The 18,646-nt window shown below is 52.5% G+C and overlaps 1 protein-coding gene across 6 annotated transcripts in view; it reads right to left on the bottom strand.

The window, feature by feature from the left end:
- The window catches only part of CLEC16A (C-type lectin domain containing 16A), a 201,399-nt gene that overhangs the window by 45,241 nt on the left and 137,512 nt on the right, over positions 1-18,646 (bottom strand). For all 6 annotated transcript variants that reach the window (XM_049638244.1, XM_049638247.1, XM_049638245.1 and 3 more), the window contains exons 19-21: positions 8,517-8,668; positions 5,599-5,803; positions 3,745-3,909 (exon numbers count right to left, since the gene is read on the bottom strand). In XM_049638244.1, the coding sequence (XP_049494201.1) occupies positions 3,745-3,909; positions 5,599-5,803; positions 8,517-8,668 (522 nt within the window). The remainder of the gene's footprint in view (positions 1-3,744; positions 3,910-5,598; positions 5,804-8,516; positions 8,669-18,646) is intronic.

Raw genomic sequence — 18,646 nt, 5'->3', positions numbered from 1 at the left:
CTGAGCTGAGCTGAACCTGCCGCAGGGGCGAGGGCCAGGAACATAAAACCGGCCAATAAATAGGATTTGTGATTTCTCTCCGAGCCCAGTGGAAAAAGAGAAATATACCAAAGTGGCTAGTCACCTAAGAGCCCTGATTTATATTCTACTTTAGTATCTCTTCCAAGGAAATGGAGGGTGTATTTTCATTAAATATAATCATTTACAGCTGGTAAGGGGGAGACACACAGCTCTGTGACCATCACCTGGCCGGCAGATAAAATGGGAAGGGTGGCAAGACAGAGTCAGCCCCTCTGGCAGTCACCCAGAACTGTTTTCCCATTGTGAAGGATCCCCTCTGGGCAGGAGAGGAGTGGGCATCCCACCCAGGTTTTGCAATCATGTGGCCCACGGCAAGGGACACAGAACAAGACCATTTCCAAAAGGTGGGGGGTGGGGAGACAGCGCTGCACTCATGAGCCCGGAGGCGGCCGTGGCGCCACGGCATCAGAGGCCAACCCAGGCCATGCTTCGGAAGCCCCCCTCCGGCCCCACCCCTTGGCTTCTGAAAACTTCCAAGGGTGAGGGCGACGAAACCCGGCTGATGCGCAATGGCTCCAAGTCTACTGCGTGGGTGCATGTGCCCTGCCCGGGGGGAACATCTCGTTCACTTTGGTGACAGAAATTAAGCGGGAGAATGCTTCCGATCTTCCGGGGTCTCGGTTCCCTTGTGTCCCTTGCTTAGTCCAAGCGCCACAGACCGAACCACCCAAGGTCTATATAAACTATAGCTCTTCGGGATCCTCGATATTTTTTTTACGGGTATAAAGGGGACCCGAGGCCCAAACTCTGCAAAGTGCTGACTTCAAGGAGCAGCAGGGGCCGGTGTGGCTGGGGGGTGGGTGGGGTGGGGGTGGGGGGTGGTGGGATGAAGGAAGCTGGGTGGCTGCGTCTGAGAGGCCAGCTGGGGCCCGTTTCACAACCACCACGCAGGACCAGAGTGAGAGATCTGGGTTTTGTTCCAAGTACAACCGGAAGCTACCGGAGGGTTGCAGGGAGGGGCATGATGTGATGTGACTTATGTTCTAGAAAGATCCCTCTGGCCGAAGGGCAGTGGTGAGGGTGGAAGCCTGAGAAGCTGAGGGTACTGCTCTGTGATCTAGGGAGAGGGCAGCTGGCTGGCACAGGGAGGTGTCTTCTGGAAGCAGAGCAGGCCAGCAGGGGTGGGACGGTGAAGAGGAGGACCAAGGATGATTCCAGATGCTGGGCGGCCGTGGGGCAGGCTGAGACAGCCAGTGGTGAGGAGGGGAAGGGTGGGGAGAGCTCCCCTCCCTCTCTCTGAGTCACGCTGAGGCTTGGGGATCTCACTTGCTGGTCGGGCCACGAGGGAAGGGAAGGCCGCGAGGCCTCTCTACCCAAGGGCCCAGAGCAGCTGCCCCCAGGGCCACGTCTGTGAGAGTGTCCCCACTCCCCACACCACACCCGAGTGGCACTTCCAGAGGCTGTCAGGGGACAGATACAGGGAAGGGGCGGAGGGCCAGCTTTGGCAGCTACCTTTGACCCTCCACAGTCCCAACTGGCTCTACCTTAAATACCAGACCCTGGGGCCAGTAGCAGGGCAGTGGGCAACCCTCCTCCCCCCCCCCCCCCCCACCACCACTGGGCAGGCCCAGGCCACAGGAGACAGGCCCATACCCCCAGCATTGGATGACCTCACTTCTCCCTGGGAGCCCAGGGAGGGTAGGAGCACTTGGTAATAAGTCATTGTAAAGCGTTCTGCAAACAAGAGAGATGATTATGCAGATGCTGAAGAATGTGACACTTGGCTCTATTTATTTATTTACACTTGCCTTGTCCAAATAGGACTGAACGGAAGTAATGCCCAGGTTTTTCTTTTTAACCTGTTCGTTCCCAAGAAGAAACCCGAATGATGCTAAAGAAATTATTTCTTCGTATGATGTTATATGTCAATTAGATCTCAATTTAAAAAATCACAAGGCGGTGCTTATAGAAATGCTATAATAAATTACAACTCTGTGGAAAGAAAGAAAGAAAGAAAGAAAGAAAGAAAGAAAGAAAGAAAGGAAGGAAGGAAGGAAGGAAGGAAGGAAGGAAGAAAGAAAGAAAGAAAGAAAGAAAGAAAGAAAGAAACGATTTCCTACCAAGGCAATCTACATTTAACCTAGACTCATGGCCATTATTTATGTTTACTTAGCAACCATCTCTACAGAACATGACACAGCCTGAACAAGCTTTGACAAAGGACCCTCCAGACCCTGGAAAAGGTAGCATCATGTCGCATTTCGTAGCTGAAAACAAAAGCAGTGTCACCATCAGCCTTAGAGACTAAGACGGGTCTTAAGAATGAAAACGGTCCAGGCAGTGGGTGGCAGCGTGAGCCAGTGCACTGTCCCAGAGCACATGTTGGGACTACCTGTGTCACGACGAAAAGCCTCCCCTTGGACCCGGCTAAGAATGTGTCCCACAGACAGTCGAGATTTGCACACTTCTACCGAGACCCCCCAAGGATGTTCAATGACACTGGAGGAGCAAAACGATGGAAGTGACCCAAACACCTGCCAATACAAAACGTTATGAGACATGTTTCTGGTCCAGCCATGTGCTAAAATAACATGTAAGAGTTCATCGTCACCTAGCATGAAGTGAATCTATGTGCGTTGACGTGGAACACCAAAGTATCCGTGAAAAAAGGCAAGGGGCAGAATCACATAGATGGTATGACTCCGCGTGTAAAAATAGACCAGAAAAACGTGTATGGCATACAAACGAACATTTCTGGAAGCACAGGCAAGAAACTGTTCACAGTGATTACTTCTGGGGGCAAAGCTGACTTATTTCTCATTTTATCACGTCCTGTTTATATCTTAAAATACCACATACTTACAACGTACATATTTCTAAAATGAATTAATGCAATCAAAGAACGAATATAGAATAAATCATGGAGCAGAAGGAAAACAAGGACCCTGACTTGGGACAGGTCCCGATCGCTGCGTTTTAAATCAACAACTCATCTTCCATCAATAGCCGCTTTTGAAAACATTCTGCAACATTTCAGTGCGAGTTCGAAACCCTAACACGCTTGCAGGGGGCCGCCTGGCCAACTTCGGGAAGTTCTGCAATCAAGAGCGAGGCTCTCTTTCGAAGGACTGGGTGCACGTGGACTTATCTTAGACACACTGGAACAGGAAGGGGAGAGGCTGCCAGCCCTTGGGAGGAGCAAGCGGCACTCGAACTTTCTTTTCATGTTTCTCTTTTCTGGGGAGATGAGCTCTGGAGGAAGTGGGAGGGGTGCTCCCAGCCCCCACAGGGAAGGCCCTGGCACAGCCCTCTCTGTGCTCTCCTTTCTTCAGGGGTTGGAACAGGAACCATGCACACGGCCTCGCTCGTCATCCCGCCTGGAGAAGGAGAGGACTCCCCCACGGCCTCATTACTAACAATCTGAGCATTTCCAAGAAACTCCCAAGAAAGCTCTCAGTCTTAATTCTGAGAAATTCTTCCACATCCCCAGAAAATCTCTGGAAAACCAAACCCAGGCGGCAGAACACCAAACAGAAAGCCAAGATTTATTTCTAGGGCTTGTGTTGCATCTTGAGCTATCCTTTGACGAATTCTAAGAAACGGGTACTTCCAGCCGCCCGGATTCCGACACGGGAAGGGAAGCTTGCTCACACAGACTCAACAGACAAGGTCCCGGAACCCTGGGGCGGGGGCGCGAGGCGGCGCAGGGTCGGGGCGGCTTACCTGGCACCTTGTCCACGGACGCGAACACGGAGCGCTGCACGGTGGGGTCGCTGCTGCCCCGGCGGCACTGGTCGTAGAAGCGGAAAGGCAGGTGCTGGGAGGAAGAGGAGCTGAGTCTAAACCCCAGGACGTCGGTCGTCGGCTGGATCGGGAGGTCCAGGAGGGCTATGTTCAAACAACACCGTGGTTCATGCTCGTCACATGGGCCGGGGGTGTAGATGCTGGGGCCGCAGCCGGAGCGGCCGCGGCCCCTGCCGGGCACATCGCGTGGATGGCGTCAAGCAGGCGGCCGGCGGCCTCGAGCTGGGGAGACCGGCGCGACACCGAGGTCCCGCCTGAGCTCAGGACACAGCCGGTGCCTCGCGAGGGATTCAGAAATGGACGCTGGCCAGTGTCCACCTTGGACCCTTGGCTTCCACAGGCAAAAAGACCCTCAGCGAGGCTTCGCTGCGGGTACGACTTTAGACCCCAAAGCAAACGGGGCCAATTCTGCCCTGAAAGTTCAGACATGTACACGCGCACGGGGAGGTGCGTGTGAGGGAGAACATATCCGCGCGTGCGCCTGTGTATTTATGAGTTTGTGCTTATCTGTCACGGTTGCTATCTTCCCTCCCAGAAACAAATCTCATGATAGAGCAATTTGGAGGGGCTTTTTAAAATCAATTGAAGGCATACCCGAGGCGTTCATTCTAACAGCCACTTTACGGCATAATTCTCAATTTTCAGATGAAATATTTAGCCTTCGTGCCAGCGCTGAGAAATTGCTTTACATTAAAAAAAAAAAAAAACAACAACAACCCTCTACAAATAAATCTTAAAAGGAAGGACAGAATGATTTAAGTCACTTTGCACATTACAAAATGCTTCTGTAATGATTTCATAGGCCAAGTTTCAGCTAAGCGAGAAAACAAGGGACGCATGGGACACAGGCCTGTGCAAATCAACGGAGCACGCACGGTAAGTAACGCAATCCAGAGCGTCCAGAAACCCGGCCCGCCAAGGGTTTATTTTTAGGTAATCCCTTTAGAAAGCACCCCTCCTCCTCCCTCACTGGGCTGGAACTGCTCCCAGCAGCCACACCAGGATGACCACTGGTGCTCGAACTGAAAGGCGTTGGTGTCTGGAGAACGGCTATTTATAATTTGGGGAGTTGATAGAATGCCTGCTCCCCCGGGGGAACGCCGTGCCATTGGCCCTGGTGAACGGAATGCCCTCGGTACAGAGCCTTTATTTCTAAGAAAGCTCGGGCCTTCCTGCCCAGGGTGGCGCAAGGCCTCATCACACGTTCACCATAGCCCCTGTGAAACGGACGACTTCCAAATTTAGTGCTGGGTCATCGTGGTGCCCTCACCAAGCAGGGCTGCCTCTCAGGAGAGTTGGAGGGAGGGGGTGAGGGATGGGCTTTCAGGAGGAAGTTCCGCACCGGGCTTCTGTCAACCAGCTGTGCGTGTGACTTTGGGCAAGTCAGAGAGCCTCAGTTTACTCTTCTGTAAAATGCACAGGACAGACCCTCCTGATCTTATTAAGGGTTAAGGATCCAGAGTAGCAGAGGAATGTCCAAGCCTTTTGTACACGTAAGCTAGAAGATTCCCGTGTGTGGGAAGTGAACAGCTGTCCCAAACCGACGCCTGTCTGTTCAGGGCCTCTTGCTCGTTCGGGGAGGGTTCTCCTCCCCTCCACGTGGCCCTAGAAACTCTCTAGAAATCACACACCTGGGAAAGGGGAGAGTCTGAGCAGATCCTCCGTTCTGTCACCACAACACGAGTAACTCCTCTAAGCCACACGTGTCCTCCCCGAGCGGTCAGCGTGCGAGCCCGAGGGCCCTGGGGACATCTGCCAGGGCCGGCCACTCACCGGCTATTCTCTGCATCTTCATGCGCCTCGCCTGGATGCGGCCCTTGGCCAGGCGCTGCTTGGCGATGATGCAGCGGATGTGGTCCGAGAAGACGAAGGTGGCCTGGAGGATGGGGAAGGGCTTGGAGTGGGGGCTGGACGCAGGCTTGTGGATGGTGATGTTCAGGGCGCGGCTGTCGTCCTCCACGCCGGTCACCTGCATGTCCTGTGGGGGAAGTGGCAAAAGCAAGGGTGTTCGTTACGTTCGGGAGGAGGGTGGCGGCTCAGAAGCCGTGGGATCCGTGTCTCATCAAGAAAGCGGTTCCCTGGCACTGACTTGGTCAGAAGAGCACACGACTCTTGGTCTTAGGGTCATGAGTTCAAGCCCTACGGTGGGTGTAGAGATTACTTAAATAAATAAATGGGGAGGTTTTTCTTTTTAATGTTTATTTTTGAGAGAGAGAGAGAGAGAGACAGAGAGAGCACGACTGGGGGAGGAAGGGAGGGAGAGAGAGACACAGACACGCACACATACACACAGAATCCAAAGCAGGCTCCAGGCTCTGAGCTGTCAGCAGATAGCCTGACACGGGGCTCGAACTCACAAACTGTGAGATCATGACCTGAGCTGAAGTTGGATGCTTAACCGACTGAGCCACCCAGGCGCCCCAATAAATAGTTTTTAAAAAAGAAAGAAAGAAAGAATAAAAAAGAAAAGAATAGAAAAGGAGTTTCCCCAAATTCCCCCAACTCTGCTTTTGCCCGAAAAGAGCAGCCTCCCAAACCAGACCAGGCCTCGCGAACAGGACATGGCAGGCAACACAGGTGCTCACGGGGAGCCCGCGCTGGCTGGGACCCTGCCCCCGAGGACATGGGCTTGCTAGGGAATAAACGGGTGCACTGGCCTCTCCAAGGGACCTCCAATAGCCGGACTGTGGCAGTCCTTCCTCACTTCTGAGAATACTTGAGACAACAACCCAAAATGCCTGTCGCCATTGGCCATGGTCTGAGATACGCGCACTCATCTACTGACCAGCTTCTTCCTGGCTTCTTTTCAGAAGAGGGGGGGGATCCCTGACACCCACACGCACGTCTCTGAAGAATTTCTGGTCCCTAACAGAGAATGCTAATCCAAGAAGGGACAGGGAGGGCCACTCAGCAGGCAGTGAAGGAAGCTGCATTTGAAGGGTGTAGAAGAAACTCGCCCATAGCAAGCGTCATAAGGATGAATCCCTCTAAAACCTCAGAAAGGATTTTCTGTATAAAGAATCTGCATCGCACAAGAGTTTGAGGTGATGCAAGATAAAGGCACGAGGCGAGACAGACGTGGAAGTCAGACGTGCTGGAGGAGGTGGGGAACATGAGCTAAAAAGGCTCACGAAGTACGACGGTCGCTGTTTGTGGGCATTAAATCGGGCACAGGGTCCTTGGAAATAGTACCTGCCTCAAAATGTGGCAGCAGATTAGATGGGGTGTTCCACATTTAAGGCGGAGAACCTGGCACACAGGAGTGGCCTGACAAGTAAGTAGCAGCTACTGGAAGGCGACCAAAAGGAAAGGTTGATGTGGCTTTCGTCGTCTGACGGAGGACACGTATTAATCCTTCGAGGGAGAAAAACACTTTCCTGACACTCAATTCTAAAGGAAATTGATCATAAGTCTAGATACGTAAGACGTACTAAGTCACCTAACGGACAACCTCTTACAGGGTAGTCTTTTTTTTTTTTTAAATGGAAGATTCTTCGTCGAGTTTCTCGCATCCCCCTCTGTAAAAGACCTTTTTTAAAGGGAGAGATCTTCAAAAAGAGGAGGCTGGGGAAAAGGTTGCAACAGCATCCAGGAACACGTGGGCGACTCCCTTAGAGAGTGGGATGCTGACAGTGGGTCACACTGTGCAGAGGGGGGAACGCAGGTCAGCCTGGGCGAGACCTTGCCGGCGACCACGCACTGCCCAGCAAGGGAACGGCCTGCCTTGGAGCAGGGCACGTCTCGGACCTGGAAGGTTCTGCTGCATATCTGGGGACGGGGCGGGGGGGGGGGGGGGGGGGGTGGGTGTGGGAGGGGGGGGGGGGACTGGAAGGCTGTTTTCAACACTGCTGGTTCTTCCTTTCATTCAGTTATGGAGCTGACATTAGTCACCTGCCAATAAGAAAACCCACAAACCATACGAAAACCCACGTCCCAACTTGCGTTTGGCGACTTAGAGCCCATGCCTCCTAGAAAAGGGGTGAGGACGAGGCCACGCTCCTAAACTGTCAGTGGCAACAATCGCTTTAGAGAGGAATCTGGCAGCGTCTATGAACGCTGAAAATAGGCACGCCCCAGCTTCTTGGAGACTGCCTAGGGAAGCCCTCGCTTGCACGTGGAAATAAGGACGGTTCTCTTCGAGGCAGCATTGTCTGTAAAGGTAACGATCTGGCGACAGCCACGGGGCACTGGCTAACTGTGCCTCAGCTCGGTCACACAGCAGTGAAAAGAACATCAGAGAGCCTGCACATAATACGCGGTCAGCTCTAAGACATATATCTCCTGGGGGGGGCGGGGGGAGTTTAGAATACGCTCATCGTGACACTATTAAACACACACACACACACACACACACACACACACTCTCTCTCTCTCTCTCTCTCTCTCAAGTACGTGTTTATAAACAGCATGTGCGGTTATATTTATATGTGCGTTTATTTATATGTGCAGCAGCTCTGGAAGGCCCATACTGATAATGCAGGAGAAAGTTTAAGAATAGAGGGTTTGGGTCAAAGCACACTTGACCCTTATCTGTGCAGTATTTTCACTTTTTTTTTTCAATAACAATCTGTTCATGTAGTCCTTGTGTCATCAGAAATTAACCGTAGAGACAGATGATTCGTGTGTGTGTGTGTGTGTATGTGTGTGCACAGCCAGCCAAGAAGAGCTCCCAGTCTTCCTGGCCATCATACCTGCAGCAGGCCTGCGAACTTGACCACTCCCCAGCCAAGCCTGGACACATCGGGTTCCACTAAGCTCATCTGGTAAATATCGACAGCCAGGAATCGCTGGACCATCCCGCCATCCTTGGTGATCACGGTGCACGCGATCAGGTCACTGTTGTCTGTGAACAGGGAGAGGGAGAACAAAATGAGGGGCAGTCCAGCGGCCCAGTCTGACGGAGACAGGCGCTCAGACTGACTCGCTGGGCGGCAGCGTTTGGCGGGCAGAGTCCAGATCTGGAGGCACACACACACCTGAGACTGAGGCCCTCCCCTGAGTCTCGAGGGGCGACCTGGGATGATGCCCACCCCTCTCAAAGTGATGGCTGAGTAAGGTACGTAAGGCATTATTAGTACAATGTTTACCACGCACCAGGCGCTCAAACTGTAGCTAAGAAAACTCAACTGAGAATCCTGGTAACGTTTCAGGGCTTCCTTGCAGACAAATGATGGGTGGCAAGCTGTGACGGTGTTTGCCTGAATTAAGGGAAGGCGCAGGAGAACAAGAGTGCCCTGCTTGGTTCTAGAACTGTCATACTTCCAATCTGGTGTCTGGCAACTGAGAGCTGACCTTTGTACTAGATGCTGTGTGATTCTGGGCAAGGCACTTGGCCCCTGTGAACCAGAGTTTTCCATCTGTATGATGGGAATAATCTCCCTTATTCTGAGATGCTTGGTGCTTCATGTATATACACACACACACACACACACACACACACACACACACATTTTTTTTTTTTTTGAGAGAGCGAGCGAGACAGGATCTTAAGCAGGCTCCATGCTCAGCACAGACCCCAACAGTGGGCTAGGCTCCACGACCCTGGAATCATGACTAGGGCTGAAATCAAGAGTCGGACACTCAACCGACGGAGCCAACCAGGCTCCCCAAGATGTTTTGTGCTTTAAAGGAGAACCGCATTTAACACAGAATCCTTACCGTGTGCTGGGCCCCTTCTCTTGGAAATCATCCTCAAATTCGAGGTCTAAGTTAGTGCCTGTCCTTGATGGCTTTGACATCACCAGAGTAAGACAGGACCGTTAAATCTACTGTCTGCTTTGAATTGCCTCCAATGGAATCCTCTGCCAAATTTTTTTTTTTTTAAATAGCCCAAACAGGAAACAACCTAAATGTCCCCAAACAGGGGAAAAATTTGAGTATGATTTTTTTTCCCATCACATGCAAAATTATCTACCCATTTAAAAATTATGTTTAACCAAACTGTGAACAATAGTTGCCTATGGAAAGGGAAGTGAGAATGGTCGGCGGGGGGTGGGGGGGCGGGGGGAGTGCATATGTGGGGTGGGGGCATCGATGGCAGAACTTAAATCTTTGTACTATATAGCACTGTATTCCTTGAAATTATTTTAAATAGCTATTTTTTGAGACAGAACATGGGAGGGAGGGAAGGGCAGAAAGAGAGGGGGAGAGAGAGAATCCCAAGCAGTCTTCTTGCTCAGTGCAGAGCCTGACTCGGGGCTTAAACCCACGAACTGTGAGATCACGACCTGAGTCGAAACCAAGAGTCGGAGGCTCAAGCGACTGAGTCACCCAGGTGCCCCTCCTTGAAATTATTTTAAAATGAGAAATTACTCAAGATGTACTCTTCAAGTACATATTAAAAACCCAAGTATAAAATCCTATTTACAAATAATTGCAACGGCATTGGAAAAGCCACTGAAATTTGAAATGGAAGAGGATAAGAACTGTATTATTCTGATTTTGATGTTGTTGTTTTTTAAAGAAGTATCCCTACAAAGAAAACACAAATGCAGAAAATAAAATGGAAACATGAGGAGACGTTTCTGATGACAAGAATTGTAGATGGGTTTTTTTTCTTCTTCTTGGAAGCAGCTTTACGGAGTTATAATTCATATACCATAAAATGCACCCATTTTAAGCATACAGCTGGAGTTTTAGCAAATTTACAGCTGTGAGTTACTACATTCCAGCTGTGTGATACCTGAAGCGCCCCAGTGGGTTCTATCGAGAGCACTGTAACCACATATCTGGCTTATGTTATTGGAGGCGGGTGGGTGGGGGAGGGGAGGGAAGGTTACAGAGACAGGAGAACTCTTGGCCCCAGACACACGTGATGACGAACCTGGGCTCAGGTATTCCCCAAGGATTTACCCCCCCCCCCCCATTTTTACTCTCCATTAAGATCTAGGAAGGACAGGGAAACTCCTCTCCTCTCTCAGCACCACCTTCCTATATACAGCCCCGTTTTAACCCTCTGAAAGTTAATCCGTTTGGGATTGCGGCTTCACGGGGATGGCTTCCTCTGGGCTTTTAAGGGCTTCATGTCTCTGTGCATTCTCCCAGGGGTAGGCCCACCTAGGACGGCCAGCAGCCCCACGGCAAACACCAACACCAGGTGGGATTAACCCTCGACTTTCTTCATATTCTGTGGCAAGGATCTTGCCCCCTTTCCCAACAACCCAGCCAAGCACCTTAGAAGATTTCTAAAAATTATTTCATCCACAATGTCTAATGTCCCTACTGGCCCTCTGTATTCAGAAGTAGAAGCCAGCATGCCCATTGTTTCCAGCATGTTCTTTGCAGTATGTAGAGTTTATTTTCTTCACTCGGGACTTAAAACGTTTTCCTCAACGACAAGGTTTTACTTTTCTATGTAGAAAACAAAATGGTGAGGGATGCTTTTTCTTTCCCTTTCCCCTTTCTCCCATCCCCTGCCCCCCCCCCAACAAGCAGGAAGGCGGAATCCTAGGATTTCTTCTCTCTTCACATCCACAGAGGATGTGCCCCTCACGGCGTGACCGGGGAAGGCAGACACAGCTGTGGTGGCAATGGGCAATGTCAACGGGGTTTTGTCTGAAACAGTGGGATTTGGGCGCAGGCACCACCCTCATAAAGCCTGGGGTCCTTGAGAGCTTCAGGGGGCCAAAAAGGGACTCACTATCTCTGCCCCCAAGAACAAAAAAGGAAGGACAAAACCCCAAAGCGGAACAACGTTCAGAAATGCAATTGAGACATCAACCCCCCCTCCCTCTCCCCGTGAGGCATTTCATAAGAAAAGTAAAAGGCAACCGTCCCCGGGGAGCCAGGACCTCCAGAGTGGGGGAGCCTCTGGCTTTTCAGAAGCTTTGGGGGCACCTAAGGGAAAACAAAGTGGGGTCCTCAGGGAGACCAGGCAATGCTGTGGGGGCTCATCTGTGGGCCTCCTGGTGTCATCTTGGGGAACTCCTCCCCCGCCCCACCACAGCCCTCTGCTGCTCCCACACTGGCTATGGGTATTCTCATCTAAAGCCCTGGGGACAGGGCCTGTCTGCTCATCTCTGGATGTCTTGGGGGGAGGGGGGCCCAGGGGAGGGGCTGCTGAACGGAACCCAGTCCCACCCACGGTCTAGTCCAAGGGCTGCTGCCTTCACGCAGGCACCCTGGATTTTGCTCCACTACAGAGGGGCCATCAGGGTGGAGGTACTGGGAGGGATGTGGGGACATGGGGAGGACTGTCAGGGTGTGGTGATCCCATGAGCCTCCCTGTCTGACCCCCAGGAACAGCCTGTGGCCCCGGGCAGCACGGGCACTGCCCCGATCTTGCTGCCCATGTGAACCTCCTGGGTCCCACCCCTACCAACTCCACTTTTTCAAAAGGGGTGGAGCCTAGGGTTCTAGTTTAAAATTTTACAGGGGAGCCTGGGTGGCTCAGCTGCTTAAACATCCGACTTCGGCTCAGGTCATGATCTTACCATTCTTGAGTTTGGGGCCGGCACCAAGCTCTGTGCTGACAGCTCAGAGCCTGGAGCCTGCCCGGATCCTCTGTCTCCCTCCCTCTCTGCCCCTCCCCCACTCGCTCGCTCTCTTTCGCAAAAAAATAAAACAATAAAATCTAAAATGATAATAAAATAAAATAAATAAATACATAAAAATAAAAATTTACAGGAAATCACCAGAAGACAACATAGGGGAATCCTCATGTCATCTTGGGGGCAGGGCAGGGTTTTCTTAAAAAAGAAGTACAAGGGGCACCTGGGTGGCTCAGTCAGTGAAGCATCCGACTTCAGCTCAGGTCATGATCTCACGGTTTATGAGTTCAAGCCCTGCACTGGTCTCAGTGCTGACAGCTCAGAGCCTGGAGCCTGCTTCCAATTCTGTGTCTCCCTCTCTCTCCGCCCCTCCCCTGCTTGCACTTTGTCTCTCTCTCAAAAATAACCATTAAAAAATAAATAAATAAAAAAGAAGAATCAACACATACAAAAAATAAATGAATACAAGATCGGCAAACTGATTACAGCAATGTTAACACTTAACTCCCATATAACAAGTGACTTTATAGGCCGGGCAAAACAGTTGCAAAATACCTCTAAGAGACAAATGATCTTGCAGCAAATGGTGAAGGAGTCCCAGGGGCCATTCAGAGACAGGAGAATGGGGGCAGCCAGTAAACACACAACAAGGTGCTCGGCCTCACGAGAACACAGGGAAAAAGTTTTAAGCAAGACACCACCTTCTACCCATCGACGGGGAGGTGACAAGTGGTGAGGACACAGAAAAACTGACAAAGATTTCCCAAGAGCTCTAGGAGAACAAATTAACATAGACATTTTCAAAGGGCAAATTAGCATTCTTTATTTAAAGTGAAACTTTCATACCACATGACCTGGCAACTGGTATGTTCCCAAGAAAAACACACACGAGGGCCAAGAGGCATGAACAAGTATGGTGATAGCAGGATTTGGGTCTAGAGTGACCCAAATGTCCTACAATAAGGGATAGCCTAAAACAAACAAACAAACAAAAAACAAATAACCCAAACAAACAAACAAACAAAAACACAAAAAACGTGCACGTTCATTCAGCGCAAAAACATGGCAACAACAAGGAACGACTCAGATTCCCGGCAATTTCAACACGGTCAAGTCTCAAGAACATACTGTTGACTGGAAAAAGCAAGCTGCAGCCTGACATGCACAGTGTTAACGCAATTCGTGTAAAATTAAACCTCGCCAAACCGTGCCGTGTATGTTCTATGGGTTCCAGCATGTGGGTGGTAAAAGAGAGAGTGTTAGGAAAACGGCTGGCAGGGTGCACAGTGATTGCCTTTTTGGAGGGGATGAGGTGGGATTAAGGGTGAGGGGGTCAAGGTCATTTTATGCTGTCTGTGGTAGCAAAGAGGAAAGTGAATCTCTTTCCACGTCCCTCCACAAGGGGCCTCAGGCCTTTCTGGGGCCCGACAAGGGTTGGGAAGCAGCACCAGGCTGAGCTGTTGGCCCGGGGGCTCTGCCTGATCTGGAAGGCGGTGACAACCATCACGAACGGAGCGACGACAAGAAGCTGGGGTCTCTCCAACAGCCCCTCTGGGTACACAGGCATGCACATTTCCAAACCGACCGGAAGATGTGTGTGAGCCCGAGAAATCCGGTCAGGCATCGTCCTAGGCGGCCAGACCGAGAAGCACAAGGCTAGCCAGTGCCCCCAGCGTGCTCAGGACCACAGAACACGGCGGAGGCCAAGACTGCAACTGGGAAGAGACGGCACCCTACAGACACAGGGAGGACAGAGGTCTCCATCGAAGCCCAGGGCCCCGGAGGTGTGGCTTGCCTCCTGGTGGGGCCTCGCTCCAGGGAGACAGGACCGGCCCCCCTACTCCAGGGCACTCACTGCTTCTGTTCCCTTTCTTTGCCATTTTATTTGAAGATATTTAGAGGGTCCTTCTCTTTGCATAACACATTCCTGCGCTCCCACTGAAAAAGCTGTGACCTTCTTGACAGAGGATCATTAAGTCTCCCCTGTCCACCCCCCACCAGAGGCAACCACCATCCCGGTTTATGGGCATCCACCCCCAGCGCGTTTCCAAGTGTGGCGACGCTCTCCCCGCCTTGTCCGTCAGTCACAAAGGGGAGGGAGCACGGCACGTGCTCGGCCTCATGCTCCTGCCACGTACCCATGCGTTTCGGTGACACATTCGAACACAGGCCCGCCTCACTCCTGGTCACAGCCACGCTCTCTAATGACTCTCTGACCGAACAGCTCCCCAGGTGATGGTCATTCAGGTTGTTCATAAGCTTTGCAGCAACAGAGGAAGGAAACCTCCTTGTCCGTATGTGCACGTGAGAGTAAATCTATAGCAGCAAAGGAGGGCCTATGCTTCCTTCTCTTGAAGGCACTCACGTTCTACTAAAATAAATTTATTTAAAAAGGAAGCGTCATATCATTACCATGAGCGAAAAACCAGATTTATGATAAATTGACTGTGAAACAGATTGAGACCCTTTTATTAAACTGTAGCCGAAAGCCTGCTCTTTGGATTCAAAGAGAGACCCAAGAGTTCTACAAATTCAAAGACAAACTAGAGCCAATCTGAGACCTCCCTGATATAATCGAAGGAACCAGAGGAGCAGTGAAATGGGTTTCTTATGGACTGTTCCTTTTTTTTTTTTTTTTAAGTTTATTTATTTCTCTGAGAGAAAGAGCACACGCATGAGTAGGGGAGGGGCAGAGTGAGAGAGAGAGAGAGAGAGAGAGAGAGAGAGAGAGAGAATCCCAAGCAGGCTCCGTGCTGTCAGCTCAGAGCCTGATGCACGGGGTTTGAACCCATGAACCACAGGATCTTGACCTCAGCAGATATCAAGAGTTAGATGCTTAACTGACTGAGCCCCCAGGGGCTCCCTTATGGACCATTCTTTCCAGCACCAACCCCACCTTACACACTCTTCTTAGAGTGAGGCCTTGGCCCTCTTCCCACCAAGTGCTGGGGTCTATGTCCTTTCTCCTGGAACCTGGGTGGGCCTCTGCGACCGCCTGGACCGAAAGACAACAGTCGACGTGATCCCACGTGGTTTCCAAGGCAAGGTCTCCAAACGCCCTTGGAACCAACTTATCCACCATGCTCTGCAGAAGCCCAAGCAGCCACACGGACACCCGCAGACACAGAGCAAGACCCGGGGCCCAACTTGCCAGCCCCCGGCTGACGCCACGTGGAGCGGAGTAGCGCTGCGGAGCCCCGCTGGGCAAATTGTAGACCTGTGAGCAACATGAGTGACCCTAGCTGTTGGAGGTGACCCGAGCCGCTCACTTCTAGGGGTGGTTGTCACTCAGCGGTGAAGAACTGCACGAGTGGTCACCGTGATGGACTGTAATCGTGTGCGGAATCCAGGCACTCCCGAGACGCTGACTTCCTCCGGCGCCACCAAGAGACCGCACACCGTGTCCTGGAAGACTAATCTGGAGAAACAGCTCGGGGCTGGCCAAGCGGGACGCGGGAAAGGTTCTGCAGGGTTTAGCGGCATGGACGGAAAGCAAGGCAGACATGTTCCTGCAGAAGGCGTCGAGGGAGAGGAGGAGAAACGGAACACGTGTGAAGGAGCCACCTTACCACGAAGCACAGGATCGGTACAAGCATCTTGGGCTTGGGGCCGTGGGACCCGGCCTCAAATTCAAGCTCTGCCACTAACAACTATGTGACGCTAAAGCCACTTCCTTCTGTGGGTCCCAGGTTCCTCCCTTAGGAAATCGAGACCTAACCCTTGCAGGGCCGTCGAGGGGATGGGGGAGAGGCCCGGGGCCACTCGGCTCGCAGGGCCCGGCGCGCGTCACGGACACCAGCTGGGCGGCCTTCACCAGCCACGGCTGCTGCCTGGTGGCACCCTAGCTCTCGGGAGCCACGCTTCTCTAGTCAGAGCCCTCCGGCCCGGGGCAAAGTCACGCCTTCTGAATGGAGGCTCTAGACTAAGCGAGGCTGGAGGGACAAAATGATTCATGGTCTTGGGTTGTTTCTCAGAACTGCTACGGGCTCACGGGTAGGTGAGTGACAAGGGCCCCTGGCCTCTCTGAGGGCCTCCCCCCCCAATCCGTGGTTGTCCCTCTAACGTGTCACTCTCCACTGCATCTACCCAACTCACCCCCGCCCATGCCCCATTGCCTGCCAATATCCCATCTACCCCTTCCCTCCTGGTTGAGGCCCGCTTCCTGTCTAGACATAAGAAGGCCCTAAGAAGGCAGGGCCCTGGCCGGTCTCTTCACTGCTGTGTACCCCCAGGAAGGTTCTGGGCAGGGGGAGGCACTGAAGAAGTCTTTGTCAACGAGATGGAGGGATGCCAGTGTCTTTTGGTCCTCCGGTTTGGAGGCAAAGGACTTCCCGACCAGCTGTCATTTCAGTTTCTGGGCTGAGGCCTTCCTCCACGGCTCCCCCCGACAGGCCGTGGCTCATTACTGAGCAATAAGTGGGGCTGATTGACTTTTGCTGTATTTAAATAATCCCTTCATGATAAAATATGGAAGCCAATACGGTAATTTAATTCTTGGCGTTGGTGGCTCCAAATGCATTTAGAAGCGAAGTCTTGATCCTTACGGTGGGATTTCTAGGCCGGCTGAATCCCAGCGCTTTGAAATCTAATACTCTGGGCTTTAGAGTCAATTCTTGGAACGCCACCACAGCTGGAGTTTAGATTAGCAACTCCGTATCACTACCAAGCCTCTCAGGCTCCTGCTGTTAACCAGAGGTCAGGACGGGTCCCCAGATTCCTTGAGGAAGGCAGGCCACCCTGGGATTCCTAGACACCGGGCCCATCGCGAGACTTCACAGCTGATAGGAGACCAGGATTTCTTGGTGCACAGAAAGCCACATGACTGCTTTCTCGAGGAATGCGGGGTCCAAGAGTGGCCTGGCTTTCTATTCTAGGATCTGTAGGCGTGCCTGGGATCAGAGAGGCTAAGATTAGTTAAAATGGGATTACGGACCCTCCCCGGAGTCAATGGCTCTGTCCAGTGGGGATTTGGTCCTCTATAATCGCATACGGAAAGACTGTCAGGGCTGGGGTTGAGGGTAGGGGACCCCTATCGGAGGCTGCTGGCCTCATGACAACGTGTGTGGAGGGCTCCTGTATAGATGCCGGGCACTGAGTTCCCACTTGACATGCTCCCCAGGATCCTGTAAGGTGGGTTCACCACAGAGGACACAAACGCAGGACATCAAGTAACCTCCCAAGGACACATGACTGATAATGACACGTGCAACAGGAAGCCGGAGTGAACATGGGACCTTCCCACCATCCGGAACAAGCTGATTGTAACCCGGATCCCGGTCCTGTGGATGCGGCCAGAGAGAGGACCGATCCTCGTTTCCCTCAGAAAGGGGGTATCCCCAACCTGGGCTAGCTCCTGAGGATGCAGGACGCTGGCTGGCTCTGGCAGGGGGACAGTCAGATGGCCCGGGCTCTCGACAGGCAGGCCCCAGGGGTTCTCGTCTCCCGGTGGCTGACATCGCGGAGCCACCCACGTGCTCCTGGACCGTTCTCGCGAAGTTTCCCCTTCACCGGGCACTTGGTGGCCCCCTCAAGTGGCAGACCTGGGCCCTTCTCTAGCGGAAGGACAAAAACCGCTTCTCTTTCACCCTGGAGGCTCCCCCTTCCTGCCACGGAAGGTAGACTCATGCTGGGCACTCAGGCCGCCCCTCAGGCTCCGTTCAGGAGCAGGGATACGGTGGGAGCAAGGTAAGCCGAGCCCAGGGGCTCACGGGGTCTCCACACTCGCACACAGATGGCAACCCTCTGGAGCTGTCCGACGCTCTGAAAACTGGCCTGTGTGAGACACAGAAGGTGCTCTATGGCAGTGAATAAAGCTTTGACAGGGGCTCCAGGGAAAGCCAGCCTGGCACGGCTCCCCGATGACAGAATGCAGCTGAGGGGAGAGGCCTTAACTGACCAGCAATGCATGGCTGGGAAGCGACTGATGACTCACCGGGCTCAGGCTGGCTCTCCGGGGGGCCTGGGGGAAGAGTTAGACGCAGGCCCCCGGGGCGGTCCATCAGAAGCCCGGCGGGGAAGGGCGGTCCATCTCCCAGTGTCACCACTCCGTCAACATGCACTACCAAAATGAAAACGACAGACGCGCTGGGGCGTAAGAGATCACACACGCAAGTCCCGAGGGCTCTGAAAAGGGTGCCTCGTGCTGGGGGCAGACAGGCACCGGGCCCTGGCAAATTCTACAGACCCACCCTAGGAGAATGGTCTTGCATGAGCAACCCCAGACCTTCCTGAGCCTGATTAATGCCAGGGGGAGACTCCAGGCAAGACCCGGGACATTCTGATGTCAAAACAAGAATGAGAGTCAACTGTTTCCGCGTAGGGTGCGAACAAGC

The sequence above is a fragment of the Panthera uncia genome, chromosome E3 (genome assembly GCF_023721935.1).
Source record: "Panthera uncia isolate 11264 chromosome E3, Puncia_PCG_1.0, whole genome shotgun sequence".
Classification (NCBI taxonomy): Eukaryota; Metazoa; Chordata; class Mammalia; order Carnivora; family Felidae; genus Panthera; species Panthera uncia.
This window is presented reverse-complemented; position numbering and strand designations above follow the sequence as displayed.